This window comes from Colobus angolensis, unplaced genomic scaffold, assembly GCF_000951035.1.
Source record: "Colobus angolensis palliatus isolate OR3802 unplaced genomic scaffold, Cang.pa_1.0 Scaffold90, whole genome shotgun sequence".
NCBI lineage: Eukaryota > Metazoa > Chordata > Mammalia > Primates > Cercopithecidae > Colobus > Colobus angolensis.
In genome coordinates, this window is record NW_012122932.1 from 5,383,469 (window position 1) to 5,411,386 (window position 27,918).

At 50.2% G+C, this 27,918-nt stretch overlaps 1 protein-coding gene across 8 annotated transcripts in view; it reads right to left on the reverse strand.

The window, feature by feature from the left end:
- Positions 1 to 27,918, reverse strand: part of TNIP1 (TNFAIP3 interacting protein 1) — a 58,096-nt gene that overhangs the window by 16,888 nt on the left and 13,290 nt on the right. For 6 of the 8 annotated variants that reach the window (XM_011931611.1, XM_011931615.1, XM_011931610.1 and 3 more), the window contains exons 2-8: positions 18,156 to 18,327; positions 16,793 to 16,927; positions 15,298 to 15,383; positions 13,469 to 13,549; positions 9,683 to 9,874; positions 5,116 to 5,210; positions 2,776 to 2,899 (exon numbers count right to left, since the gene is read on the reverse strand). In XM_011931611.1, the coding sequence (XP_011787001.1) occupies positions 2,776 to 2,899; positions 5,116 to 5,210; positions 9,683 to 9,874; positions 13,469 to 13,549; positions 15,298 to 15,383; positions 16,793 to 16,927; positions 18,156 to 18,291 (849 nt within the window). In that variant the 5' untranslated portion in view covers positions 18,292 to 18,327. The remainder of the gene's footprint in view (positions 1 to 2,775; positions 2,900 to 5,115; positions 5,211 to 9,682; positions 9,875 to 13,468; positions 13,550 to 15,297; positions 15,384 to 16,792; positions 16,928 to 18,155; positions 18,328 to 27,918) is intronic. The other 2 variants (XM_011931612.1, XM_011931617.1) reach the window with 2 other exon arrangements.

Here is a 27,918-nt window from a genome sequence, read left to right on the forward strand (position 1 = left end):
TTAAGGAAAAACAGAGTACTTGCATAGTCTCAAAAGTTGCTTCTCAAAAATAAACATTTATTAATTACAAAGGGAAAATTGGTCACTTGTTTGCAGAGAAACTTGAAAGGCAGCACTTGAGCAAGTGATGAAGGTTAACAGTAGTAAAACATTGACATCATGTACCCCTGGTCTACTGGATTGAGAAATGTTCTGCAAACTCTGATGTAAATAGAACGCGACCTCTGTGAAATTCTTGCCAAAACACATAACCTCAATCTCATCATGAGATCCAATCACTGGTGAGGCATCAATCTTGACAGCAAATAAGCCCAAACTGAAGAACATTCTACAGAGTAACTTGCCAGTACAACTCAAAAGTGTCAAGGTCATGAAAAGCAAGGAACAACTAGGAACTGTCACAGACTAGAGGAAACGAGAGAGATGAGACAACTGAATGCAATGTGGGATCCCAGACTCCAGGCCAGCACGCGACAGGACGTGAATGCAAATCCGGTGAAATCTGAATAAAGTCTGTAGTTTACTAAGTAGTACATGCCGTTAATTCCTAGTTCTGATCATTCAACCAGGGTTCTATAAGATGTTGCCATTAGGGAAAGTAGAGGAAGGGGATAGGGGAACTCTCTGGACTATTTTTGCAACTCTTCTGTAAGTCTAGTTATATCAAAATAAAAAGGTTTAAAGGTTAAAAAAAATAGCAAGTGCTGGAGTGAAAGAGCAGACAAGGCCAGTGGTCCAAAGGGTGTGTGTCGACTCTATCTCCAAGTCCCTCTGTGATGGACACCAATACCCTCGTCTTCTCTGGGCTTCAATACAATGAAAAGCTCAAACAGAAGAAGTTTCTGACACTGTCCGCCATCATCCTGGAGTCAGACTCGCTCTATTCTCAGCATTCTCTTTCCCTCCACACTGCACCCCCTAGAGGCTTCCGGGAGGGCTGGGGGCAGAGCTTGCCCCCTACAGGCTCAGGCCTGTAAGCACACCATAGCACCAAGCAGCAAGGTGAGGGGGAGCCCTACACGGAAGGTCACCCCCTTTGAGAAAGGGGACAGACAGGCCTGCCCACTTGAAATCTGCGGCATCTTGGATGGGAGCTGTGCTTGGCAAAAAGGTCAACGAGTTACTGGGGAAGGAGGAAGCGGGTGGACTCCAGGCTCCAGGGTGGTACACCCTGAACCTCCACGAGGGAGAGAGGAATCCACGTGGAGTCAGCAGAGCTGGCTGCTGGCACCAAATCTCCCCTAAAGAGCAACAGCTAATGTTCACTGTTTATGACACTAAACCTACTTTACAAGCATTGCATCGCTGAATCCTCACAACCACCCCTTGAGGCAGGTGTTACTATCTTCATTTTACAGAGGAAACTGAGGCCTAGGAGTCTTATATGACCTATCCAAGGCTGCAGTGCTGGTAAAAGGTGGAGCTAGTATTCTACCTGCATGCAATTCCAAGGCACACTTGTTGCCCCTCTGTAACACAGGCCTCTTATGGGACAGGAGACCCTGGGACAGAAGGGCAAGTTGCTCCCACTCTCAGATAGGGCAGGAAGAGCATCTGGCTCGGGGCTTTCAAGGAAGATGAGTGGAGATTAAAGGGCACAGGAAAAGTAAAGAGACCTGCCCAGGGAATTCCACACCTGAGGCAGCTCAGAGAATCCAGGGCAGAACAACTGGGTCCACAAGTCCCTTCCACAAGATGGCAGACAAGGCAGGATCTGATTTGGGGAATAAAGGGAAGAAAAGAGGATCTCCATGGGCTGGGATTCAGAAGGTCAGGGAAGAGCAGACTTTCGCCATTTATCAGCATGTTTCCCTGGCCGTACCCTACATCTGCCTGATAGCAGGTCACGCAGAAATCCTGATTACATGATGTTACATGACCTCCCCAAAACTATGGCCATAGCTACAGAATGGAATAATAGTCCCAGCCTTGCCTATTCTATATGTAGAGATGAGGCCCAAATAAGATAATAGATTTGCAAGTCCTGGATAAACTCTACATTGCCACACAGTAATAAGAAATTAAGCCATTACGGTAATTACTACTATTGCATAGGTGTAGGGTGGGTTAAAGACATTGAGCCCTACTATTCAGCTATTAAACCCCGTTAAATGGTGAAATAAAAACATGTTGGTAAAGAGTTGGGTCTCAGCTCTGCAGCAAGGGGAATGGTAACAACTGGGCAAGGGGTGCAGAGTCTGCTCCTGCTTAGGACCTGGATGTGGCCAGTGCTAGGACTAGAGGACGATGGCAGAGTGGGCCAGCCCTGCAGCATCACCAGACCACACCAAAACTGGCCAACACCCTCCCCTGTCCACTTTAGAAGCTCCAGAGACACAATCCCAGGAGCTTAGCAGAATCCAAGGGAGCTTGCTCAACCAAACAACCTAATTCTGCCAGGAATATCAAAGATGTTAAACTGACTTTTGGGAACCCCTCTCTAAGACAGACCTTGACAAACTGGAATGTGTTTAGGGAATGCACCCAGACTGAGCAAATGACTCAACACCGCCTTCTATGAGCGATGGCTGAAGGAACTGGAGTTATTTAGCCAGGAGAAGAGAAGGCTTATGAGGCCCACAGAGCCACAGTGACTACCAGCAGCCTCTAAGCATGGAGGTCAGGCCAAGTAAAGAAAAAACCATGTAACAGCTACAACCTTCTACCAGTGGCACTGGCTGCAGGAGGAAGTAGGCTCACTGTCATTGGAGGTGGTAAGCAGAGGCTGAGTACCAGCAACCAAGGATGCTACAGAAGGAATTTCTGACCACATACCTGCTGCTGTCCAGCCACCGCCTTCTTGCCTGCCCCTTCCATCTTCGGTGAGCCTGGCTGCCCAGATGCACCCTCTTTGTTGCTATTGCTCATCAATAACTTCTTGAGCTCCAAATTTTCCTCCCTGGGATGGAGGTAAACAGAGAAGTCACAATGCTGGCCCTGAGTTAAGAAACCTACAGGGTTGCTTAATGTTCACTGTCGCATGAGTTGCAGCTGAGCCCCAGGGAGTACTGCAGGATCCTGAAACCTGCCCTCAGGGAAAACCAAAAAGGGCATCTTCAGCCACCTTGCTCTCAATCTGTGGGTTTCCCTGGAGGCCTCTGACTGTTAATGGCAGGGTTTCCCCAGCTGTGGAATTTCTATGCACACAAGACCTTCAGGATAAATTAAATAACCCTGGATCACATTCTAGTGAGAAAGTGACACCCTTTCCAATCATCTTCACATTTCCTGTGTAGACCATGGAGACACTGCGAACTTGGTGCTAACAGACCCTGGGCACTTCTCTAGTTACTCGCCAGTCTCCCTTGTTAACACAGAAGTGCAGGCTGCAGGCTCAGAGCCTTCAATGTGCAATGATCCTTAGCCTGAATTTATTAACATTCTTTCATTTTCCTTGTATTTAGAGTTATCTTCTATTTATCATAGGTAACGCTGTTTTCCACTTACTCTAAAGTTTTCTTTATAATTTTAAGTAAAAATATGAATCAAATTAAAGTAAAATTCTAAGTAACTAATAAGGCAGGTGATAGAGGATATTGTAAAATTAGTGATTTTATTCAGGTCTGACTAAAATGTTTCTTTCTTTCTTTTTTTTTTTTTGAGATGGGGTCTCATTCCGTCACCCAGGCTGGAGTACAGTGGCTCAATCTCAGCTCACCACAGCCTTGACTGCTCCTACTCAAGTAATCCTCCCACCTCAGCCACTCCCCACCTCCCCCACCACACACCCCAACCCTCTTGAGTAGCTAGGACTACAGGCACACCACCATACCTGGCTAATTTTTTTGCTACTTTTTGTTGGGGCTGGGGGAGGGGTGGTGATGCATTTCACCAGGCTGGTCTCAAACTCATGGACTCAAAGCAATCCTCCCACCTTAGCCTCCCAAAGTACTGGGATTACAGGTGTGAGCCACCGTGCCCAGTCACCATTTCTTTATGTTCTGTTTGCCAGCTGAGTTTCCACTTGAAAAGCCAATAAGTAAAGTGACTTTCCCAAAGTCATACAGGAAAGACTTGCATTCTTGCCTTCTAATCCATGAGTCTTTTCCCCAGCTTCGGTTTTTGAATCCATGGATGGGGTCATTAGGGCTATAAAAACCCCAAAACTGCATCCTTGGCCATCCAAAAGCAAATAAATTACACACTGATTCAAAATAACCAATGGCTCAGTAGTTAAACATTACTTCTGTGGCCATACTTAAGAAGTTTATATTTCTTCTCTTTCTGTTGATTCTAATAAGAAAAAGAAGAGGAGGAAAAAACAGTGGCAAGTCCTGTCTATAACACAGGCCTTTCCTATATGTACCTGAGCCCAACTGGTACCCAGCAGATGACTCATCCCCTAAATTGTCCAGGACCACAGTGCAGGCAGGAATTGTGGCCACTCAGAGGATAGAGAGCAAGGAGGCCCAAGTTCTTGTTGTAAGACTCCAATCAAGTCCCTGCCTCTCCCTGGGCCTCAGTTTCCCCTCTGCACAGTGAGGGGTCTGGCCTGCATAATCTCCAAGGGCTTGTCAAGCTCTGACAGTCAAGATCAGTGTTTCCCAAGGCGTGATCCTGGGCCTACCTCCATCATAATCACAGAGACTCCTGGTGAAATGCAGGCTCCTAGGTCTTGCCTAAGACCTGTCAATTCACAATCTTGCAAAGGAAGGAAGGGAAGGCATATAAACTTGTAATGCCTTTCCCTGACCCTCAACCCTCAGTTAAGTCTAAACCCCCTAGTCCAGAGGGGGAACTCTGATGCTCTCAGGAAGACAGAGCAGGTCAGGATGGTGACCAGCAGGAGGCAGCAAAGTCCTGAGTCCTCTGGCACAGCCAGTTCACCGTTAACAGGGGAGAGAGGCAAGTGTTGGAGGAGGAAGGAAGTGTAATCTATGCTGATTTTCTTCTGAAGTTCTCAAAGCACTCTATATACCTCCCAAGGTGGCAAAAGGGCCAGAGAGAAAATACCAAAGGAGCCAAGGAGAAGGATCAAGAGACGTAACCTCCAAACAGGGCTCTGGGCACAGGGCCCCAGAGCCACAGTCCTCAACCCAGAAATCAGTGCTGCACACCAGACCCTCCTCCTGCAGCCCCCACTCCTCACCCCTTCTCTGAGGGGCCTGAACTTACCGCAGCCTCTCAGCAGCCTGATCCCGCTGTTCCAGGCCCTTGTCCAACTTGGCCTTCAGAGCCTCGTTCTCCTTCCGAAGCTGCTCACACAGGGTCTGCCGGCAGGGGAACAGACAGGGTGAGAGGAAGGAGGGGGCACCTCCCAGGTGCAGATGGAACTAGAGGACAGGGAGGGGCTGCAGCCACCCCAGGGCCCAGCTCCTTATCCCCTTTGCCTGGCCTCACTCAATCCCTGTCTAAGGAGCTAAGCCACTTGGCCACCCACATGTCCTCTCCCTTGGGAGCCAACTACAGAGAAGCCTGACCAAGAATCAGCGGTGGGGCCTTCTGCTCCTCCAAGACAGACAGCTCCATCCTTCTTTGTCCCTGCTCCCACTGCCGAGACCCCTGTTCCCCACCAGCCTCCCCTGGCTGACTTCTACTCTTCCTTTGAAGTCTTAGTTTAAATCCCATCTCCTCAGAGAAGTCCTCCCTGACTCCCCCATCCAGCTACATTAGGCCAACTCGGTTATCCTTGCTCACAGCCCCTGCTTTTACGCTTCTCAGCACCTGTGACAGATAAAGCTAAAGAACTGTTTGTGCTGCTGTTTTCTTAATATCTACCCCCCCTTACTCCCAATTAATTCCTGAGCTCCTGGAGGGCTGGGACCCCTAACCATTCTCTTGTTCACACTCAGATCCCCAGCCCCCAGCTCAAAGTCTGTGGAAGGAACAACATGACTGAACAGCCGAATGGACAAATGAACAGGCGAGTCCTGGGGGGCCTGGAAGACACATCAATTTGCGGGTGTGAGAGGTACCCGGTGTTGCCAAGGGGAAAGTCAGAAGACGGGGCATTCAGTCATGACCTCACTATGCCCTCACGCCCTCACAATGTGGCTGTGACACTTGGTTCCTTCCTCTACAAAAGAAAGACAAATGTTTTGGTTTTTTTTTTTTTGGAGACAGAGTCTCGCTCTGTTGCCCAGGCTGGACTGCAGTAGCATGATCTCAGCTCACTGCAACCTCCACCTCCCAGGTTCAAGAGATTCTCCTGCCTCAGCCTCCTGAGTAGCTGGGACTACAGGTATGAGCCACCATGCCTGGCTAATTTCTGTATTTTTAGTAGAGACGGGTTTCACCATGTTGGCCAGGCTGGTATCAAACTCCTGACCTCAAATGATCCTGCCTCAGTCTCCCAAAGTGCTGGGATTACAGGCGTGAGCCACCATACCCAGCCCAGGGACAACTGCTTCTTCTCTGCCTCCTCTATAGGGCTGCTGAGAGGGACAGATGAGACAGTGAGAGTGGAAGTGTCCATGAACCATCAGCCACTTGCTTATGTGTGGGGACTCATGTTGGAAGCTCTGTGAACTGGGGATGGAAGAGCGGTCGCCAGACTCAGGACCTCACAGGCTGGAGGGAAGGAAAGGGGAAAGGTGCTGACTAGCAACGCTAACATACAGTGTCAGCACAGAGTTGTTCAATCTTTCCACAAATCCTCACTGAGCAACTGACCTGTGCCAGGTACACAGCTGGGTGCTTCTCCACATACCACCTCACTGGTGCCTCACAACTTCCCCAAAGCTGAGTAACTCATTTCTACGTTAAAGGTGGGGAAACCAGGTAAATGATACAGTCTAACAGGTGCACAGCTGCTAAGACTCATCACTGGGAGTAAAACTCCATCTGGCAGACCCTACACTGGTGTCTCTTTCCCCTGTGATGAAAGATCAGAGAAGGGAGCAAGATGGTGCCCAAAGGAGGGGACAGTCTTTGAGCTGGGCCAGCACCAGGGCCATTCACTAGACAGCCATCTGCTGCCTTCCATCTCCCAGGCCCGTTGCAGGTGGATGCAATCATGTGACTAGTTCTGGCCAACAAAAGAGGTGTGGAAGGGACAAGCATCCCTCCTGGGTTGTCCTATGCACAATTCTCCAGTCTCTTTTTCCTGGTAGCAGGGGCTGATGTGGATGCCTGGTACTCTAAAGGACACTGAAAAGTGGGGCCCCTGTCTCCCTGGGACTCTGAGGAACTGTGTAGAGCAGAAACAAACCCTTGCCACACAGAATAGGAGGGAAAACTTTTGTTGTGTAATCCAGGGAGATTTCAGAGTTGTTTCATTTCTGACTCACACAGGAGACTCTTGGGAAGGCTGAATGGAGGACACAGCCTTAAACTGGAGGTGGTTGGACAATGAGGGAGATGAGGCTCAGAAAACAGAAAACTGGCTGGGCATGGTGGCTCACACCAGTAATCCCAGCACTTTGGGAGGCTGAGGCAGGAGGATCACTTGAGCCCAGGAGTTCAATACCAGCCTGGGCAACATGGCAAAACCCTGTCTATACTAAAAATACCAAAACATTGGCCAGGCATAATGGCGTATGCATGTAGTCTCAGCTATTCAGGGAACTGAGGTGGGAGGACTGAGCCCAGGAGGTCAAGGCTGCAGTGAGCTGTGGTCGCACCACTGCACTCTAGCCTGGGCAGCAGAGCAAGACCCTGTCCCCCACCACCCCTCAAAAAAAAAAGAAATTGAAAAATTATTGTTGAGTCCATTCAATGCCTAGCAGAGAGCCTTATGCTATACCTGACCTTGAACATGTTTAGTGAACCAAGAAACAAATCAACGAATGAATGAGGAGGAACTGGATTAATATACCTCCACCCAGGCAGTAAAAATACCCGAGATGCCATGTCTCTGGGTGAGGCCTCCAGGGAACAGAATGGCCTGCTCCCGGTCCCTAAGGGAAGGCCAGGACAAGGCCTCACTTGCTATTCTACCCTTGTAGTCTAGAGGGCTGTTTCCTTAGAGTCTCTGGGTCAATGCCCTGGGTGCAAACCGGCCAATGCATAGAATCATCAGAGGTCATAAAGACCATCACCTTCCATCCAAGGTGCTACGAGAGCTAACCTCTGAGTTCATTTGATCATTTATTCTTTTGTTCATTCGTTCATTCACCAAATGTGTATGAAGGCCAGGAACTGGGACGCAACAGTGAATACAATAGACATGGTGCCTGCACCCCTCAAGCTTACCTTCTAGCAGAGAGTATAAGAAAAAATTTATTAAATAAAATTATTACAAACTATGATAAGAGTTAAGAAGGAAATAAATAGGGAGGGGCCTGAAATAAAGAATAACAGAGGTTGGCAGGACCCCTTTTAGGGGACCCGGGATCTATCCCCATCTCAAAGCTGAAAAGTGGATGCACAAAGTGCTCTCACCCCAGACACCTTCCCACCCTGCCCACAGCCCAGGCACTGTGCCAGGCTCACCTTGCCAGGGTTCAGCCTGGATACCTTGAAGCCTCACTGATATCTTAAAGGGGTGCCCTTCTCTCAGCCTGGCCCTCCAGGCCTCTGCCTCTCGTTCAGGCTCACCTCCCCAAACACCCCTCCCCTCCAGGTGGGATGAGCGTCCTGCGTGCTCCTCTGCCCCTACACTTCTCCTCACACTGCGTCTCCAACCTGGTTGCCCTTCCTGCTTTTGGCAACCCAAGGTCACGCAAGGGGAACTCCCCCTTCTGCCATCAGCGGGGCACTTGAGTGCCTGCTGACATGAATGAGACCATAGACCAGAGGTAGACCATAGACTATAGACCAGAGGGCCTGCAGGGAGTAAGGAGGCTTCAAGTGACGGCTCTGTCACTAAGGTGGCGGGCGCTCAGATCACAAGCAGTCCCTCAGAAGCCTCTGTTTTGCCATCTTTAGAATGGTCACCAATTATAACTGAACACTTCCCTGCTGCCAAAGCCCGCAAGGCTAAGACCCTCCGCCCAGTGTAGATGCCCGTCATGAACTCCGAATGGGGACCTCTCTTCCAGCATGGACTAGGTTCTGGACCACACTGGGGGCATCCTGTACATGGCCTCATTTAATGCAGCAATCTAACCATGGAGGCACTCCTAGCTCATGTTACTGATAGGAACATTGGGGGACAGAGAGGATGAGTGACTTGTCCAAGGTCATGCAGCAATAAAGGGTCATACTGGAACCAAAGACCATATAACTCCAAGGTCTGGCCTGGCCTAGCAAGGAAATCTGGCCATTCCCCACAGCCCAGGGAAGCTTTTAAAAGGAAGTCAAAAGGGGAGGCAGGTTGGGATGGTGGTCAAGAGTATGGGCTTTGGCATGCAAGAGATTGAGATTCCAATCCCAACTTCACCATTTATCAGCTAGGTGACCTTGGGCAAAAAAAGGGCTGCTTCCCCACCTGTGAAGTGGTGATAATGAGGGTGTCTCCCCTGGGGGGAAAGGGGCATAACAAAAGGAGTTGACCTTTGTTCCCTCCCTTCCCATCCCTCCACCCTGAACATGAGAAAGAAAGGCAGAACTGCTGGGGGTATCCCCAACCATGACACTCACATTGCCCATCCCATATTTCCCCATTTCCTTCCTCTTCCTCATCCCTCCCCACAACTTCCTTATCCTGTTCATAACCCTGAACAAAAAGCCCAAAGTCTGCCCACAACACAGCCTTCAGAAGTCCCCACGGTACCCGTGGATTCCCAGGAGCAGGAAGGGGGGAAGAGCTCGGGGGGAAGCACGCCTGCCTGTCTCGGGCCGCCCTCCCCGTGTGCCTCACCTGCAGGATGGAGGTGCGCTGCTCATTCTTGTGCACCTTGGATGCCAGTCGGTTGAACTCCAGGGCCATGCGGCCCAGGTGGGTGAAGAGCTGGCCATGGTCCGGCTCCTCGGCGCACACACTCAGCGTGGTCTCCAGGCGCTGCAGGTGCAGCATCAGGTTGCCGTCCTCATGGGGCAGGGGGCCCAGCACCTGGAGAGGGAAAGGGCACACGGCCCACTCTTCACCAAGGCCTGAGTAGGCGCCGCCAATCCATTCTCCCTCTGCTTCCTCATTTCTCATGACTCAGTTTCCCCCTGTGACCCCAGCTCAGCCCAGGGAAATTCTCCAGTTATGCAGGTTCCCTGTCTGGGGCTGACTCACAGGGCAGGACCCAGGACCCACAGGCCACTGGTGGCTCCACAGCAGTGGGGCCACCATCCTCCCACACACTGGGCCTTGCAGAGTGCCTGACAGTAAGTCACTTGTCTGTCGGACCTCAGCATCCTCATCTACCAAATGTCCGCACAACCCTTCCCTCCCTTCAACCCCACAGGGTTCTTAGGATGCTGAATTGACCCCTGAGAGCAGCAAGCCCAGAGAATGGACATCACTGTACAGTCAACCCTCCATATCCATGGGTTCTACCAACCACATATCAAAAATGTTGTAAAAAAACAAACAGGCCGGGCATGGTGGCTCACGCCTGTAATCCCACCACTTTGGGAGGATGAGGTGGGCAGATCACAAGGTCAGGAGATCAAGATGGCCTGAGTGGTGAAACCCTGTCTCTACTAAAAATACAAAAATTAGCTAGGCATGGTGGCACGTGCCTGTAATCCCAGCTACTCAGGAGGCTGAGGCAGGAGAATTGTTTGAACCAGGGAGTCGGAGGTTGCAGTGAGCAGAGATCACACCACAGCATTCCAGCCTGGGCAACAGAGTAAGACTCTGTCTCAAAACAAAACAAAACAAACCAAACAAACAACAACAACAAAAAAACTGTATCGAACATGTACAGAATTTTTTTCTTGTCATTATTCCCTAAACAATACGGTATAACAAAATTTAGCATTTACATTGTATTAGGTATCATAAGTAACCTAGAGACGATTTAAAGTATACAGGAGGATGTGCATAGGTTACAGTGAACTACTACACCATTTTACATAAGGGACTTGAGCATCCATGGATTTTGGTATCCTCAGGGAGTTCTGGAGCCACTCTCCCATGGATACCAAGAGACATCTGCATATACATCCTGCAAGCTCTGCCTCCTGGGTTCAAGCGATTCTCCTGCCTCAGCCTCCTGAGGAGCTGGGATCACAGGTGTGCACCACTACACCGGGCTAACTTTTGTATTTTTAGTAGAGATGGGGTTTCACCGCAATGGCCAGGCTGGTCTTGAACTCCTGACCTCAGGTGATCCACCCACCTCGGCCTCGCAAAATACTGAGATTACAGGCATAAGCCACCATGCCTGGCCTACATGTGTGTCTTCTGGGGAATGGTCCAAGCATTCATCAGCTTCTGAGGACCGAAGACTCAAAACAGTTTAAGAACCACAGCTTCAGATATTTCAGAAAATCCCAACTAGTACAGTATATAAGAAATAAAGCACACTGTGGGCAAGATAGTTGACTCTCTCTCTAGTCTATCTGGAATACTCCTACTAAAGACAATTGCCTTGTTACGCCAATTCCACACCCAAGGACCTACAGTGTTACCCTACCGCAGACGGCATTGGGCCCAGCTCCCCTGGACGGGCGTCTAAGGCCCTACAGCCGCAGGTCTCATCTGCAGCAGCATCCTGTTGGGCTCCCCACTTTACCCTGTCTGAACCCCCACGCACCAGGTCCAGTGTCTCTGCAAGTGTCCTCTCTGCCTCTGCAAGTTCTGCTCATCCTTCCCACCCTGCCCATGGCTCAGCTCCTTCAGCAGCCTCCCAGAAACAGTTATGCGAATCACAGGACATCAGAGCTACAGGGAGCCTCAGAGATCAGACTGGGAAACCAAGCTATGGGGAGGAGGAACTTGCCCAAAGTCGCCCAGTAAGTCAGTGGCAGAGGTATAATGAGAACTGAGGTTTCCTGACTTGCTATCCAGTGCTCTGTTGCACTGACCTCCCATTTCTCTGAACTCTGGAGGAATGGCAATGACTATAACCACAACTTCAGGCATTCCCTGAACACCTGTGTAATGGCGTCAGTGCCACATTCTAACAAGAGGAAATGCTGCTGTTTCAACTCTGCATCTATTCCCCCACTGCCTCTTTCCATAAAGGAGCTGAGGTGGCAGATGCTGCTCTATTTAAGGGTCATGCAATGCTTCCCATGCCAGCGACTTCTCCAGACTACAAGCTTCAGAGCGGCAGGGGGCTGTGTTGTCTTGGCTCAGTGGCTCAGCAAAGACAGGGCACACTGTAGAGCTAATGAGGAACTTACTAAAGTGAGTTAAAGTTATCGGTCCAAAGTCAGAGTGAAACACTTTCTGAGCAGGGAATCCTGCCTCCATGGCCAGCACCTCAGAGCCCTCAGGGACAGAACAGGACAAGGGGACAGAAGGTTCCAGGAGACAGAACATAAAGAGCCTTTCTAATACTCAGAGCTGCCTGAGGCAGTGGTGAACCTCTCAACACGGAAGACATGCTAGTTAGCTAGACAACCACCTGAGGGAGCCTTGCACTGGGCACTGACAGGTACACGGGGCAACCAGTGAACACAAGCACATTTGTCAGCCAAACCTTTGTGAAGGGAGGCAGCAGGATCAACATATCAGTGAAGGGCTAGAGCACTTACTGCTTGCATAACAACAATTATAGAAAAAAACTTGGCCGGGCGCAGTGGCTCAAGCCTGTAATCCCAGCACTTTGGGAGGCCAAGGCGGGCGGATCACGAGGTCAGGAGATGGAGACCATCCTGGCTAACACGGTGAAACCTCGTCTCCACTAAAAAAATACAAAAAATTAGCCGGGCGTGGTGGCGGGCGCCTGTAGTCCCAGCTACTCGGGAGGCTGAGCCAGGAGAATGGTGTGAACCTGGGAGGCGGAGTCTGCAGTGAGCCGAGATCACGCCACTGCACTCCAGCCTGGGTGACAGAGTGAGACTCCTTCTCAAAAAAAAAAAAAAAAAACAAAAAAAACTTAAAAGTGGGAAGGAAGGGAGAAGGTAGGAATTTAGGATGCTTAAAGAATCTTCCAGACTTTTCACAATGGTTCTTCAATAAGTCTGTCATTTTAAGAGAGAACAGAAGGAGATATAGTTAGGACAAAGGCAGCCAGCATTGTAAGTTGTGGAAAGAGGATGCTGGGCAGCCGCTCCAGAGCTGTACGAGAAAGAGAGAGAGAGAGAGTGTGCGTGTGTGTGTGCATGCATGCGTGTAAGTGGAAAGTTGAACCTCCTACCTGTGTACTCCAAGAGTCTGCACAAAGGGTAAATCACCTGTCTTACAGGGCCCTGGGCCTTCTTGACCCTTTTTTCTCCCCCAGGGTTGGAAGCCCACAGACCCAAAGGGCTGAGTCATAGTGTGCGGAGGTGCCTGGTCCCTTGCAGAAGGCAACAGGGCTGGCGAAGAGCCCAGGCTTTCACAACGGTTGGGTGCCTGTGTGCCCCAAGTCGGGGAAGTCACTAGCCCAGGAATTTGCATATGTGAGCGAGAAGCACCCTCTGCTCCTGCCCCTCGTGCATCCCCAAGTGACTCCAGGGTACCCAAGAGATCTGAACAGGTTCTGTGCCTATCACATGGTAGCAAGTGACAAGACAGAAAGGGGGCAGCAGGTCAAGGCTGGGGGCCTGTCCATCCACTCACCGTTTCATTGGCATGGCTGCTGCTGTCTGGTGGAGAATTCTGCTCCTCAGGAGTGACCACTTCAAATTCAGAGGAGGTGCCCTATGCAGAAAGGAAGTCAGGTGCTGCCCGAGAGAAAAACAGCTCAGCCCTCCTCTGCGGCCCTGTGGCTGAGAGCAGCAAGGGGGACAGAATCTCTTCCCACTTTGAGTTCACAGGGACCGTTACATATCATCTCACATGAGATCACAAAGCAGGATTCTCGACAAGCCTGTCATAGCCCTCTACATAATGTGAGGTCATATCCCCTCGATGGCCAATCCTCTTCTGTAGAAGGGAGATGTGGGACTAGCTGACCTTGAGCCAGCAGCACTGCAGGATTGCATTTTTTAAGGCCGTGTACTTTTTAAATGCTTTCATGAGCTCTATTATTTCTCAGAGTGACCCATGGAGTGGGTCAGAAGGTTATATCCTCTTTGGAAAGATGAGGAAACTACAGTATACAGTTGATTAATGCAAAAGCAGGGACCGAACCAAAGACTGCAGATCCAGCATTCTTGCCACGGCCCCAGAGTTGTCTCTTAGGCCCAGATGTCTCTGATTGGTTTCCCAGAACACAGATGGCAGCTGTTATGGCCACCACCAAGCACGGTCCTGTGCTGGCCTTCCCAACCCAGTCCTGGAGATCCCAGAGAAGTGAACTAATCTGAGAAAAGTCCCAGAGATGATTCAACAAATTTGGAGACTCTTTCAGGATTCAACCAAATCCAGCGTGGCCAAGGAATCCCAGATTTTGTCACATCTTTCCGTCATTCCAAGTAGAATTACTGGTCATTCAACCAACCGAGATGCCAATGGCCCACCTGAACCAGCCGTTAGCTCTGGGATCCGGGATTTCCATGTCCCCCTTAAAACTGGTCTGCAGCCTCCCTTCATCCCAGAAAAGGGGCAGAATAGATGAGAGGAGTCAGTGCTCAGCTTCCAGCTGATCCTCATGGCCACCAAGAACTCACCTCTGGCTCTTGGCCCTGCCCTAGAAAGTCTCCCTCCTCCATCTACATTTCCCCATTACCCATGTAACCTCAAAACAGGTCCTTCTTTCCCTGCACCTGATCTGTAGGATAAGGATGCTGAACTATACAATCCCTTGTAGGATACCAAGCAAAATTTCTCCAGCCAGATCTGTAGATGGTTTCTTTCTTTCTTTCTTTCTTTTTTTATGAGAGGGTCTCACTCTGTCACTGAGGCTGGAGTGGTGGCATCAACATGGCTCACTGCAGCTTTGACTTCCTGGGCTCAAGTGACCCTTCTGCCTCAGTCAGCCTCCCAAGTAGCTGGAACCACAGGCACATACCACCACACTCGATTACTTTTTTTCCTTAGAGAGATGGAGTCTCTCTATCCTGCCCAGGCTGGTCTCAAACTCCTGGATTCAAGCAATCCTCCTGCCTCAGCCTCCCCAAATCCTGGGATTATAGGCATGAGCCACTGTGCCCAGCCTGTAGAAGATAGTTTCTGAGCCCTCTTTGAGAATGTGAGCTCCATGTCACATCTGTCTGTTTTCCTAGCACTGTGCACACTCAGTGATACTTAACAGTATACAACTTAGTAAGTGAGAAGAATTCCTTGTACATATCAGGGTCTTCCTGGTAAGTTTTAACTATGACCTTCATTTCAAAATGGGGAGGCTGAGGCCCCAGAGGGCTTGCGATGGACTTGCCCAATATCACCCAGTGAGTCAGAACACAGTTTCTTGACCTCGACCCTCTTTCTTTATGTTCTTGTATCTGTCAGTAGGACCTTGAGGTCCATCCAGACAACCTCCACCCATGACTCCAAATAAAACTTACACTGGATGGAGGCTTCTGGACTGGTGCTGGCTTGTCACTGGGGCATGCAGGGGCTGTGGGAGGTGCTGTGACATTTGAGTCCTTTCCTAGAGAATCAAGAGAGCACAGATGAACTGACTGGGAAGGAGAAAAGCCCAGATACCACCCTCACAAGGACAGCCCTTGACAAAAGGGTTCTCAGACAGGATTCCCCACTTGAGTGTGGGAGAATGGGAGGTGGTCTCATCAGGGCCAGGTAGTCTGGGAAAATGGCCTGCCCTGGAGTGATAGAGCAGAGCCTCAGCAGAGAGACCATGCTCCCTGGGCTTACTGGGAAAATCCCAAGTTGCCTGCTGCTCCTTGCTGCCCCAGACAGGCCTCAATGATAAAGACAATGATTTACAATTTAAAAAGTCTTTATGTATCTATTATCCCAGCCATTCTCATAAAGCCCCATGTGCCCATTTTAAAGGTCAGGACACTGAGGCTTGGGAAGGTCATCAACTTGCCCACAGTCACATGTAGCCAGCAGCTGCAAACTCAGGACTGAGCCTTGGCCCTCCCTCCCTGACTTCCTGCGGTTCTTGCTGCAGGGAGCTCCTTGAAGGTAGCTTCACTTCTCACTCCGGCAGTGGACCTGGCACCAGTCAGGAACTCAGGAACACTGCCGAATAGACAAGCAGAGGCTGGAAATGCCCACTGACTGAAGGACAGTGGACTCTGAGACCATCAGTTTCCTCCATTTGTCCATTCAGCAAATGCAACCACCAGCCAATAGAAGGCTGTCACATTGGCCTGGGCCAGACACCATACAGTAGAGCTGCAGCAGGAGGCATCTGAGTGCAGCTGGGGTGGGGATCATTTCCATCCTGGTCCCAGACCTTGCTCTGGACTTGGAGACATGCCAGAGTAATGTACACTCTGTATGCATGGTAATGCCTCTACCATACATGGGACTTCAAACCCGAGTCACAGTCACCCTTTCCTTTAACAGGCGGCACACGTAACCTTACATCTGAAATATGCTGCAGCAGGCTAACAGGCAAGTCCAGCTTCTTCCCTGGGCCTCAGCTTCCCTAATTGTAAAATGGAAGCGCAGGGCACGACCAGGGAGCTTTCAACTCATATGCCAGCTCCAAGTGACAAGGAGTAACTGCTTACAGCGCTATGCCTGGCACACAGTAGCTGCTCATTAAATATTTGTTCACTAAATATGTTGATAAAGCCCCCAGGCCACAGGTCTGCAATGCAGTCAACTGTTGTGATCTATTACTCATGTCTGCTGGGGCCTCAGGAGTGCTGAGTCACTGGCTATTTTTAACAAGATTGTTTTGAAGTGCCTTCCAAATCTGACCTTCTGGGGGCATGTGGCAGCCAAAATACGAATGGAAGGGTAGCCTGTGACCTAAGGATAAACCAGGGGATGTGAGTTTTGGCATAAGAAGGGAGTTCACCGTGAAGGATTTGGGCAGTTTAGTTTCAGGGAGGGTCAGAGGTACCCAGACTCCTCTTATACCTGTGAGCTCAGCCAGGGGGTCGAAGGAGCCCAAGGAGGGAGAAGGTGGTGGGAGCAGCTCATTGTCCTTCACTAGCTCCTCTGCCTTCTGCCGGAGCCTGGTCGCTTCCATCTGGGACTCCTCCAAAAGCTCCCCTAGAGGTATTGGGGAAGAGGAAGCAAAAGCATTTACTCAGTTCACTGTGCTGCTTCTCCCTGTTCCAGGCCCCTAACCCTGCTGCTGCCTGGCTTCCGAGGCTCCAGGCCCTGGACTTCACTCCCACCATTGCTCTGTGGGCCAAATGGGACAAACTCCATGCTGGCCCACCACAAGAAACAGGCTAGAGCAAGGAAGAGGGCCCAGCAATCGGGGGACACAGGAGCGGAAGGAATCTATGAGAAACTCCTTGCCCTGCCCCCGCACCGGTATTCTCTTTCTGCCCCACTCCCTTCACACCCAGCCAGGGGACTCCACAGAAAGCCAGGGGCCCCCCACCCTACCACCATAGCAGCCCGGGCTACCCACAGCCTGAGCCTCCAGGGCAAAGGGCTGCCTGCAGGGCGGAGACCTTGGATAATTCCAACCAGCCCTCTGCCTCCATTTTCCTTCTCCTACAAGCGGAGATGGGGAAACTTGACTCCTCCCTCCCCAGTCGGCTATCCCAAGCAAGGATCTGCAAGCAAGGAGAAAGCATTTTAAAAATCAGGGAGCTATGCACCCCTCTAAAACCTGAGACTAGAAAAGGGAGCAGCAAGGCAAAGGAAGAATTTCAGGAGTGTGGAAGAAAGAGCCCCTCTGGATGGGAAAATCAATGAAAGCCTTGCCTGGAGGAGAAAGGGATACAGCAACTGGGTGCTGATGCACAGGGACTGTCGGTCATGTGGAGGGAGGTGGGGTTGTTCTAAAGTGGGGACGGCTTGAGCAAGAGCCAGGAGAAGAGAACTGGGGGATCTACCACCTCCTTGCTTCAAGCCAAACTCTGTTCCCTGCTCCAACACCTGGGAACACGTGCCCCAGTTGCCCTGGTGATGCCAGGTCTCCCCATCTCTCGTGCCCCAGAAAGAGGAGCCATTCTAGTTCCATGGCCACAAACTGGGCCTTCCAGCCCCCTCTCCCTTAGCCCGCACCTCCCTCTTGGACTTGAGTCCCGTCATCCTGGTTTCAGGGTGCTGAGGAATCGGTGTTGGGAATACTGTCACCATGCTACATGGTGCATAGAGACAGCTGTGAGGCAGGAGCCAGTGCTGGGCCAGGAGGGACAGGGATGACTTGGGCAGAGGCATATGCCAACTTCATTCTTCGCTGCTGGTAGACGGACTGGCATCACACTCTGCAGGGAGGGGCGCTCACAGGGAGGGGACAGGGTCTGCTTTACCTATTTACCTAACATCTTTATCCCTTGCATTTTTTCCTTCAGCCGGGAATTCTCCTTCACTAGGCGCTCAAAAGCTGCGGATGCCTCTCCTGAGGGCACGCTGCCCCCAGGGTCGTAGATCCGGTACGGTCCTCTCCCTTCCATGAGGGTAGCTCAGCCCCTGCCGTGGTGCCCGCCTGGCTGTAAGGACAACAGCAGCATATCAGCAGGCTGGCCAGGCCATGGGGGCATCCTTTGCAGAGAAGCTCTAGTGTGTTAATGCCCCAGAAGGCAGTCCCCCGCTTTAGGCTGGTCTGACCATACTACAGCAAAGCAGGACAGTCACCTCCTTTTATCTGGGCACTTTGTCTCTATTAATACAACCTTAGAATGGCATTAGTTTCTCTTAGCAGCCTCAATGCATTGTTGACTTGTTTGAAACAGGAGTCCAAATAAACAGTAGGGTGCAATGTGGGATACAAGAAAGAACCTGGACTTAGGGGAAAAAAAACCGAATCTGAGTTCATGTCCTGTCTGTGAGGTCCAGAAGAACAGGAATCCCATATGTTTTACCCATCATTGCATCCTCAGAGCCTACCACAGTATTAGCTATGAATTTCGCCCAATAAACACTCACTCAATTAAAGGCCTAGCCATTAATTTACTATGGGATTGTGGGCAGTCCCTTCCCCTCTCTGAGGGAGGGAAATGAAAGTCTTAAGTTAATTCAGTAATCTTTAAAGTGAAATGCTTGTACCCTAAGGGATAAGCAAGTCAACTCAGTCCAAAGTTCCATTTATATGTGTATCATCTTCTTTAAAAAAAGAAAAGAAAAAAACACCCTGACTAATATTTAATACACTGTCCGTGAGTCTCATATCATGTATGGTCTGTCCCTTGCAGTTCTAAGGAACAGAGAATTTTTCATCAAACTACTGTCTATTTGAGCACCAAGGCTTTTTTAGTAATCTGTTCAGTTTCATCTGCTTTATGTCATTGAAACCGGTTGGAAAGGTGATTTTAGAATCCTAGCTCCGTGACTTAGCAGAGAAGCTCTCTGTCCATTCACTCATCCATTCAACAATTACTTATTGAGCACTGACTCTGTGCTAGGCACCAGTCTGCGTGCCGAGAAATTATCAGCAAACAAAACAGACAAAACTCCTTCATGGACTTTACAGTCTAGTGGTGAAAGCAGAGGAGGGTGGTGGGGAACACATTATTTCAGGTGATCAAAAAGTCTATGGACAAAAATTTGGCAGGGAAGGGTGAGGCAAGGAATTTCATTTTAAATGGAGCTGGCACGAAAGGCCCCATGGAGAAGGAGCTATTTTAGCAAAGACCTGAAAGGGGTGAGGGAACTAGCCATGAAGATATCTGAAGGAAGAACACTCTTGGCAGAGAGAACAGTAAGGGCAGAGGCCCTAAGGCTGAAACACCGAGCCAGCCTCCAGCCCTCCAAACAGCTCTCCAGCATAAAAGGGCCCCCAAGGCCTCCACTGGGGACCTCAGAAGAGTTTGGAGGCTCGGCATCTTCCTCTCAAGGTCACCACCCCCAAGACAAAAACTGTTTCATCAGGAATCCTCAAAGACCCTCCCAAGTCCACACCATGCTCCGCGGGTCCTTGGCACTGCCAGGCGACTATGACCGTACCACCCTGCTCCTGGAATGGAAATGAAAGATCAGAGTGAGAAAGGATTAACGGCAACACCACCATCCTTGAATCATCTCCTTGCCAGGCACTGCATTAAACCCTTCAGATACACAATCTTGGTGGAGCGGCACAGTATCTAACATGCATACTAATCTATCTGCATTTTAAAAAGAAGAAACTGAGGTTCAGAGAGGTTAAGTAACTCAGCCACGATGACCCGGCCAGCAATAAGAGCCAAGATGCAAAGTCAGCTCTGCCTGCTGTGACTCTAACCCCCACCACACTCACACAGCCACGACACAGAGCCAGAGGGGCAGACCAGGAGTTCAAGTCTGTTTGTAGGGTAGTGCCACGCTACCAGGTTACCACTGGGTAGTTTCCCCTGCTCTGCAGCATGAAAACCAAAAGGACGTTTCCAAGAAGGTCCATAGAATGGAATGGGTCAGAGAGAAAAACAAAGTTCTGATGAGCAGGACCCCTGCTCCCAAAGACTGACAGACACAAGATGAATACACCATGTGGGAGGCACCCACACCCTGCTGAGCCCGAGAGGCAAAGGACGGCTACCCACAGGCCCATCACAAGTCATCACCCGGCTTAGGGACGACTTGTTTTTAACCTGAAAGGTCAATGTTCTACAGCAAAGCACAAAGCGCAGATGTTTCCACTGAACTAACAAACAGTGTGGGGGCAGCACTTAGCACTGTAACTGGCACATAGTAAGGTACTCAAAAATGTTGACAGATGTTGGGGGTCCTTCCCCTCTGCTCACCTCTGTCCTCATGAGCCTTGCCACCTGGCATGGCATGTGTCTGCCTGGTGCAAGCATAGCCCATCTGGCTGGGAACTTCCTGAGGCAGGAGCATACTCTGCACATCTTTATATCCTGTCGGGAGCACAGGAGGGTGGGCCTTCCTTGAGAGCTGCTTGGAGTTCAAGAACAGTGAAACAGAGGACTAGAAGGGGCCTGGAGCTACCTTGCATGAAAAGGACAGCAGTGTCCTAGTTCCTGTCCACCACTATGCATGCACCCCACATGGAACTCACAGTCAACACCACAAGAAGGCGTGGGGAATTTCTTACTCAATGTCTGCCTTGTCCTGTAGATTAGAGGCTGCATTAGGACAGAGAGCAAGTCCATTCTCTGTGCCAGGGTATCTTCAGAGGGGCCCAGAGTAGGGCCTCGGCAAACCTTGAATTCAGAGAGGTCAGACTGAAGGGAACGAGCCCTTGACCCTGGCCCTGCCTCCTGCAAGGCCATGTCCAGCATCCCAGAGAGAGCCTAACCCTGACCCACTGACCAGATGCACTTGGACACCCAGACACTTCTAGAATCGGGGCTGGGCCAGCCATGCTCCCTTAGAGAGGCCCAGATGTAAGGTCGAGGGACAAAGCAGGATGCAGGATGTGGGAACTGAAACCCACTCCATGTCCTCTGAAACACGCAACACTCAGTTTCTCTTGGCGCTGGGAAGTCAACAGGGAAAGGGGTTCATGAGAAGCAAAAAGGGGGCAGACAGAGCTATGCTCCCCTACTTTAGCCTCAGGGGGCGGAGCTTGGGGAGAAAGAAAGGCAGCGGGCAGAGGAAACGCAGGAGAAATATCCTGTTGTGGGAAAACCCTCTCTGGAGATCAGAGGAGCTGCCCCCGGAGGGCCTGGACTTCTGGAGGAAAGAAAGACAAAGAGGGAAACAGGGAATTTCCAGGTCCTGCTGGCTTCACGCCCAGATGGTCAGTGGCAGCCCCTGGATGACCACTGGGCAGACAGGAACTCTCCCTCTGATCAGTGAGGTTTTTATAACTTCTCCCAGAGAGAGGACTCATTCTCAGGATGACAGAGCTGGAGGGGACTCTCCAAGGGCAATGAGGCGAATCCTGCATTATCAGGTGGGAGAGAAATGTGCCCAGAAACACTCAGTGGATGAGGGGCTGCGTTAGAACATGACGACGGCATGTGCTCCCCTCTGCTGTCCTCAAACCACGAGTGTGTTTTCAAAGGCGAAAAGGAACCACTGACCACTCCCCTCCATACAGCAGTATCTGGAGTTCAGAGCCCAGGAGTCCTTGGGCATGAGCTCATCTGATTCTCACTCATGGCACAGGCAGTGCAGCAAGGCAAGGCCCTGAGCAGGGAAGGCCAAGGTCACAAAGGAGTCAGGGTGGAGCTGGGACCAGAAGATCCCTGCTCTCCCTCCAGGGTGCCCACAGCCCATCCTCCATTTCCCTTCCTGCCCAGCAATCCAATGGCACACCACAGGCCCCCGCCACATCTTCTCGCGGAGTCTCTATCCACCTGGCCCGGTTCCACAAACTACAAATCAGCAGGTGCTCCACCAGCAGTGGGACTCCAGGCCCCCTTGTCCAAACCAGAAACAGCTGGTGGTATAGAAGCAGCCAGCGCAGACTTCCTTCCAAAACAAGACCTCAGCCAGGGAGGCCTCCACAGCCTGCCCCAGAGGGGCCCTGGGGCTGCCCACTGGAACCAGAAAGGCCCAGTTTTGAGGCAGAAAGGGGCCCCGACAGACTGCAGGTCAGGCAACGACCACAGCGCGTGAAGATGGAAGTGATGCTGCTGAAACCGAAGGAGCCACCCACTAGCAGGCAAGCACGTGTGGGTGGCAGGGAGGCAGCAGTCTCCAGGGCTCAACTCTCAGCCCTACCCCAGAAAGAGAGGGGTGTGATAGAGACTACATTCAGCATTAAATTTACATTCCAGCTTTTGCACTGAAATGCTTTGGTCTGTCAGATTATCTTGCCATTAGCCATGTTCTGGTGGCTGCGTAGTGGGGTGGCCCCAGACCCTCCAAATGATATTCACTTGCATAGCCACTAACATTTGCAAAATACTTCATCGTGTCCCAAGCATTGTTTTTCCATCTGATTATCACAACAGCCCTGGGAAGAAGGCAGGGCTGATACCTGCATGATGGATGAGGAAACTGAAGTCCGGCTTAGGGACTTAATCAGCCCAGTTGAATGCCTCTGGTCACTGGCAGCATCCTGGGGTCAGCTATCCCTGCAACCCTGGAGCAGGCAATGCCCTCCTTGGCCCAGAGGGAAAAGTGTAAGCAAATCTCTGGTACAGGGAGGTGGAAGGTCATGGAGGCCAACATCTACCTACCCAGCAGAGGCAAAGGCTGCCAGGGATGCTGGCAGGTGGGCTGGCAGAGGGGACATAGGGAAGGGGTCTCCAGGAAAGATGGCACAGAACAGAATGTCAGAGAAGTCTGTCCTAGTGTCTACTCCGCTGTGTATGGAACCAGGGGCTCATTCCCTCACATGCAAGGGGAGGAGCATGGGCCACAGAGAAACCGGGTGATGGCTAAAGCTGGCCTCAGGATCAAGAAGACCCAAGCCTCAGGAGCTAGCAGCAAGCTGCAGGAAGAGAGGGAGCCAGCACCATGGAAACATCGCTGCCTTGGAGGCAGAAAGAAAGGTCCACACAGGGAAGGTGCTCAAGGCCGACCTTGCAAACACGAGGCCTGAGAGGGGGCCTCACCTGCACTAGCCTCAGCTCCGTCCACCCTATGGGCTGTGAGACCCTGGACCAGCCACTCACCTTTCCTGAGCCTCAGTTGCCTCATCTGTAAAACAGGAGTAATAACAGAACCTACCTGATAGAAGATCAAAGAAATCAAATGAAACAATGTGTATAGTTGGAAGGGAATTCTCACTTTCTACTTTATGCAATACTCCCTGATTATCTGATTTAACAAGAAACACATCCTTGTTTTATAATAAGATTTCCAAAATAATAAGCGTATACAGTAACTAGCTCAGTACTTGGCACACAGCAGATGCTTAATAAAAGGCTGAGGCAACCCCACAACCGTGCCCAGCTGATCTAAGGGCCAAGGCTTTCCCCATATGTTCCCTCCTTTAACAGGGGATTTTAGGCTCTTTGGTCAACTCAGTAAGCTAGGTTCTGGCCTCCAGTTATTTTCTAGTGATCTCAAATCACCATTTAACTGTGGTTAAGCAGGGTGCCTGGGCACACCACAGCTAGTGACGATGTAGCTATAAGAAGCCCTTGAACCACGATGCCACACTCACCAATGACTGGGAATCTGAGCCTCATTTCCTCTGTTGTAAACGGGAATATCCTGCAATTCCACCCAAGGATGAAAGGAAGTAAGACGCCATGATATCACATTGCACACATAGACAAAAAACTGTCCACATATTTGTGTTATGATGACTTCCAGTCCTCCCCCACCAATTTCCAGGCTGGGGAGACTGCAGCCTCAGGTCCATCCATCAAAGGCCAGGTTGGATTTTTGAGGCAGTGACACCACTCTGTTCAATACTGTAATGGTGGACACCTGCCATTCCACATTTTACCAAACCCACAGAACATACACCACCAAGAGGGAACCCTGATGTAAACCATGGACTCCAGGTGACAGGGGTATCAATGTAGATTCATCAGCTGTCACAAATCTACCACTCTGGTAGAGGATATTGATAATGGGGGAAGCTATGCATGTTGGGTTGGGGGGGGCGCAGTATATGGAAAATCCTGTACTTTCTTCTCAATTTTGCTGTGAACCAAAACTGCTCTATAAAAAAGACAAAAGGACCAGGCTGCGCTCTCCTGATGGCTGTCAGGTTCACACATCAGTGAGGACACAGCACCTACTTGAGACAGTGTGTATTCAAGGACTCCACCCTGGCATCCTCACCAATAAGGAGCCCAGACTTAACTCCTCTGTCCTTGCAATCAACTGAGCAATAATGAGGCTGCAGGCACAGAGTCTCATATAAACAGCTGGGGCTCCAGAACTGTGGGATCTAGCCAAGGTACACTAGGGTAAACATCTTAACACTCACTAGGCCTCAGTTACCTAAAAAGAGGGAGCTGCAAAAATAGTAATAACATGGGGGGTTGCACTGGACAATTTTTAAGGCTCCTTCTAATTCTAACATTTCAGAATCTGAAATTTATTAGCACTACTTTCTTTAACCTTCTAATGTTAAGATGGCTCCAATCCCCAGTTCCAATCCCTTCTAAGGCCCAGGTGGATTTCCCTAACCCATCAGTCCTCCCATAAGAGCTTTCATGGGTGCTGTCCCCTCCCCGAGTGCAGTCAGAGACCCTCAGTTGACATCCACAGCCCTGTACCAGGTCCTCCCTCCTGCCTAACTTGTACCAGGCTCCGGCCAAGCCTGCTCTGTGTTCCTCAACATGGCACATATCTTCCCATGTCCTTCATCCTCCCCTCCCCTGAGTCACCCACAAAGGAGGCCCCACTGTCTCCACTCAGCCTCTGAGGCCCAGGTTACGTACCACCTGCTGAACACCTGAGCCAGAATTCACCCTGCAAAAGAGGACTGGAGAGCACCTAACTAAGCCAGAGAGAGGGTGACAGTTCGTTAGGTGCTACCCTATGCCAGGCGCTGGGCTGCACCATTATGCACATGACCTCATTTTCTTCTTGCCACACAGAGATGGAAATTATCATCCACACTTTCCAGCAAGGAAACCAATAGACGCAGTACACGGATGAGGAAGCAGACTCAGAGAAGTTAAGTCATTTGCCTGAGAATACACAGCTGGTTAGTGGTAGAACAAATAATGCAGCCTCAATCTGTCAGATTCCAAAACCGGTGCCCTTTCCACTGCTCTGCACTGCCTGGAGAGGCGGCAGGCTGACACTCAGAGGTAGGAAACCAGACCTGCTTTCCAGTTCTCCAGAACATGCCCCAAGTTCCTAGCCCCTGCCTTTATATGTCTCTAGCTTTATATGCAACCAGGTGGCAATCTGCCCCTCATCACCTGCAGTCAACAGGGTTTAGAATCTCAGGCTGGAAGGGAGCTCAGAGGACATTCCATCCTGTGCTTACCCAGTCCTCTGAGGAGCCCAGGGACTCCAGCTGGCCATCTTTAGCAATCCAGATCTCACCAACTTCCTCCCCAAAACAACTCCTGGGGCAGCCAGCACTGGCTATAGTTAGGCTGCTCCCAGTTCTGTTTCTCTTTTTTTTTTTTTTTGAGATGGAGTCTCGCTCTGTCACCCAGGCTGGAGTGCAGTGGCCGGATCTCAGCTCACTGCAAGCTCCGCCTCCTAGGTTCCCGCCATTCTCCTGCCTCAGCCTCCCGAGTAGCTGGGACTACAGGCGCCCGCCACCTCGCCCGGCTAGTTTTTTGTATTGTTAGTAGAGACGGGGTTTCACCGTGTTAGCCAGGATGGTCTCGATCTCCTGACCTCGTGATCCGCCCGTCTTGGCCTCCCAAAGTGCTGGGATTACAGGCTTGAGCCACCGCGCCCGGCCCCAGTTCTGTTTCTACTGGCCCTTGTCTCCCATCTGTGGCCCCCTGGAATAAGGAACAAGATGCCCATCTTCAGCATGACAGCCCTGAAGACATTTGGAACCTGCAGCCTTCTCTTGAGGTTGATCAGCCCTTTCCCCTGTACTGTTCCACATAGGGGCTGCCCCCTCTCCAGCCCCCCACCAACCCTCTACCCCACACTATCTCTAGCTGGTTCTAGCACTGGACCCAACACTCCAGGCATGGCTTGCCTGACCAAATGCAGAGTGACTTTCACCTCCACCCTTTTAGGTAGTATATTCCTACTGAGGTAGCCTGAGTATACATTTGCTTTTCTTACAGCTGAGTCACCCACTGAAGAATGTCCTTTCTCAATGACAACAACCTGCATGTATGTCTCACTGGTGAGAACAAAGTTCTCGTGTAGAAAAGTGTGCTTGAGGGCTGGGTGCGGTGGCTTATGCCTGTAATCCCACACTTTGGGAGGCTGAGGCAGGCGGATCACCTGAGGTCAGGAGTTCGAGACCAGCCTGGTCAACATGGCAAAACCCAGTCTCTACTAAAAATACAAAAATTAGCCAGGTGTGGTGGCACACTCCTGTAGTCCCAGCTACTGGGGAGGCTGAGGTAGGAGAATCGCTTGAACTGGGGAGGCGGAGATTGCAGTAAGCCACAGCACTCCAGCCTGGGAGACAGAGTGAGACTCCATCTCAAAAAAAAAAAAAAAAAAAAAAAAGTGTGCCTGAGGAGGTGCGACTTACCTAATGGGGCAGAAGTAACTGATTGATTCAGTAATGCCCTATGTAGGAATCTAGACATCTTTGTATCAGTACACACAGAAGCTGGACAAAAATGTGCACTGCCACATGCTTTGTAACAGACATTTTTGCTATTCTTGAATGTCCATCAAGAAGGGACTGGTTAAACAAACTACCATTCATTTGATGGAATACTGTATAGCCATCAAAAAGAATGGGGTAGATTGCTTGGCAATGGTACAGGAAAATGCCCATAAAATACAAACCAAAGTGCAGATTTATATGTGTAACAGGATGCTATTTTTTTCAAAAACACATAACTCTGTGTGTGTATGTGTGTGTGTGTGTGTGTGTATACAGAATCTTAAATGTGCATAGAAAAAGGCCTGGAAGCCCAGTGCTTTGGGAGGCCAAGGTGGGAGGATTGCCTGAGGCCAGGAGTTCAAGACCAGCCTGGGCAAAAAGCAAGATCCTGTCTCTATTAAAAATTTTTTTTTACATTAGCGGAGCATGGTAGCCCATGCCCGGAGTCCCAGCTACTTGGAAAGCTGAGGTGGGAGGATCACTTGAGCCCAGGAGTTCGGGCTACAGTGAGCTATGATCATGCCACTGAACTCCAGCCTAAGTGATACTCTGTCTCTTTAAAAAAAAAAAAAAAGAAAGAAAGAAAAGAAGAAAAAAGTCTCAAAGGATACATACCAAACTGCTACTAGTACACTGCTCTACAGAAGGACCTGGGTAAGGAACTAAAACCAAAAGAAACTTTTGTTTTACCTATGCTATTTTAACTCTTTACATGGGAAAACTAGTCCTATTCTTATACAATTATAAAATTAATTTTTAAATACGGTGGGGACAGAGGAAGGGGAAAGGAAGGAGAGAGAAGACAACTGTCACGTTTTTACTTTATATCTTTTGTACTGCTTGAGTTTTGAGGGGTTTTTCCCCAATAATCATGTGTTATTTGGTAATTTTTTTAAAGGGAAACTTTAAAATATTTTTTTAAAAAAATTTAAGTGAGCTGGGTGCAGTGGTGCATGCCTGTAGTCCCAGATACTCCAGAGACAAGAGGCAGGGGGATAGCTTGAAACCAGAGTTTAACCCTGTA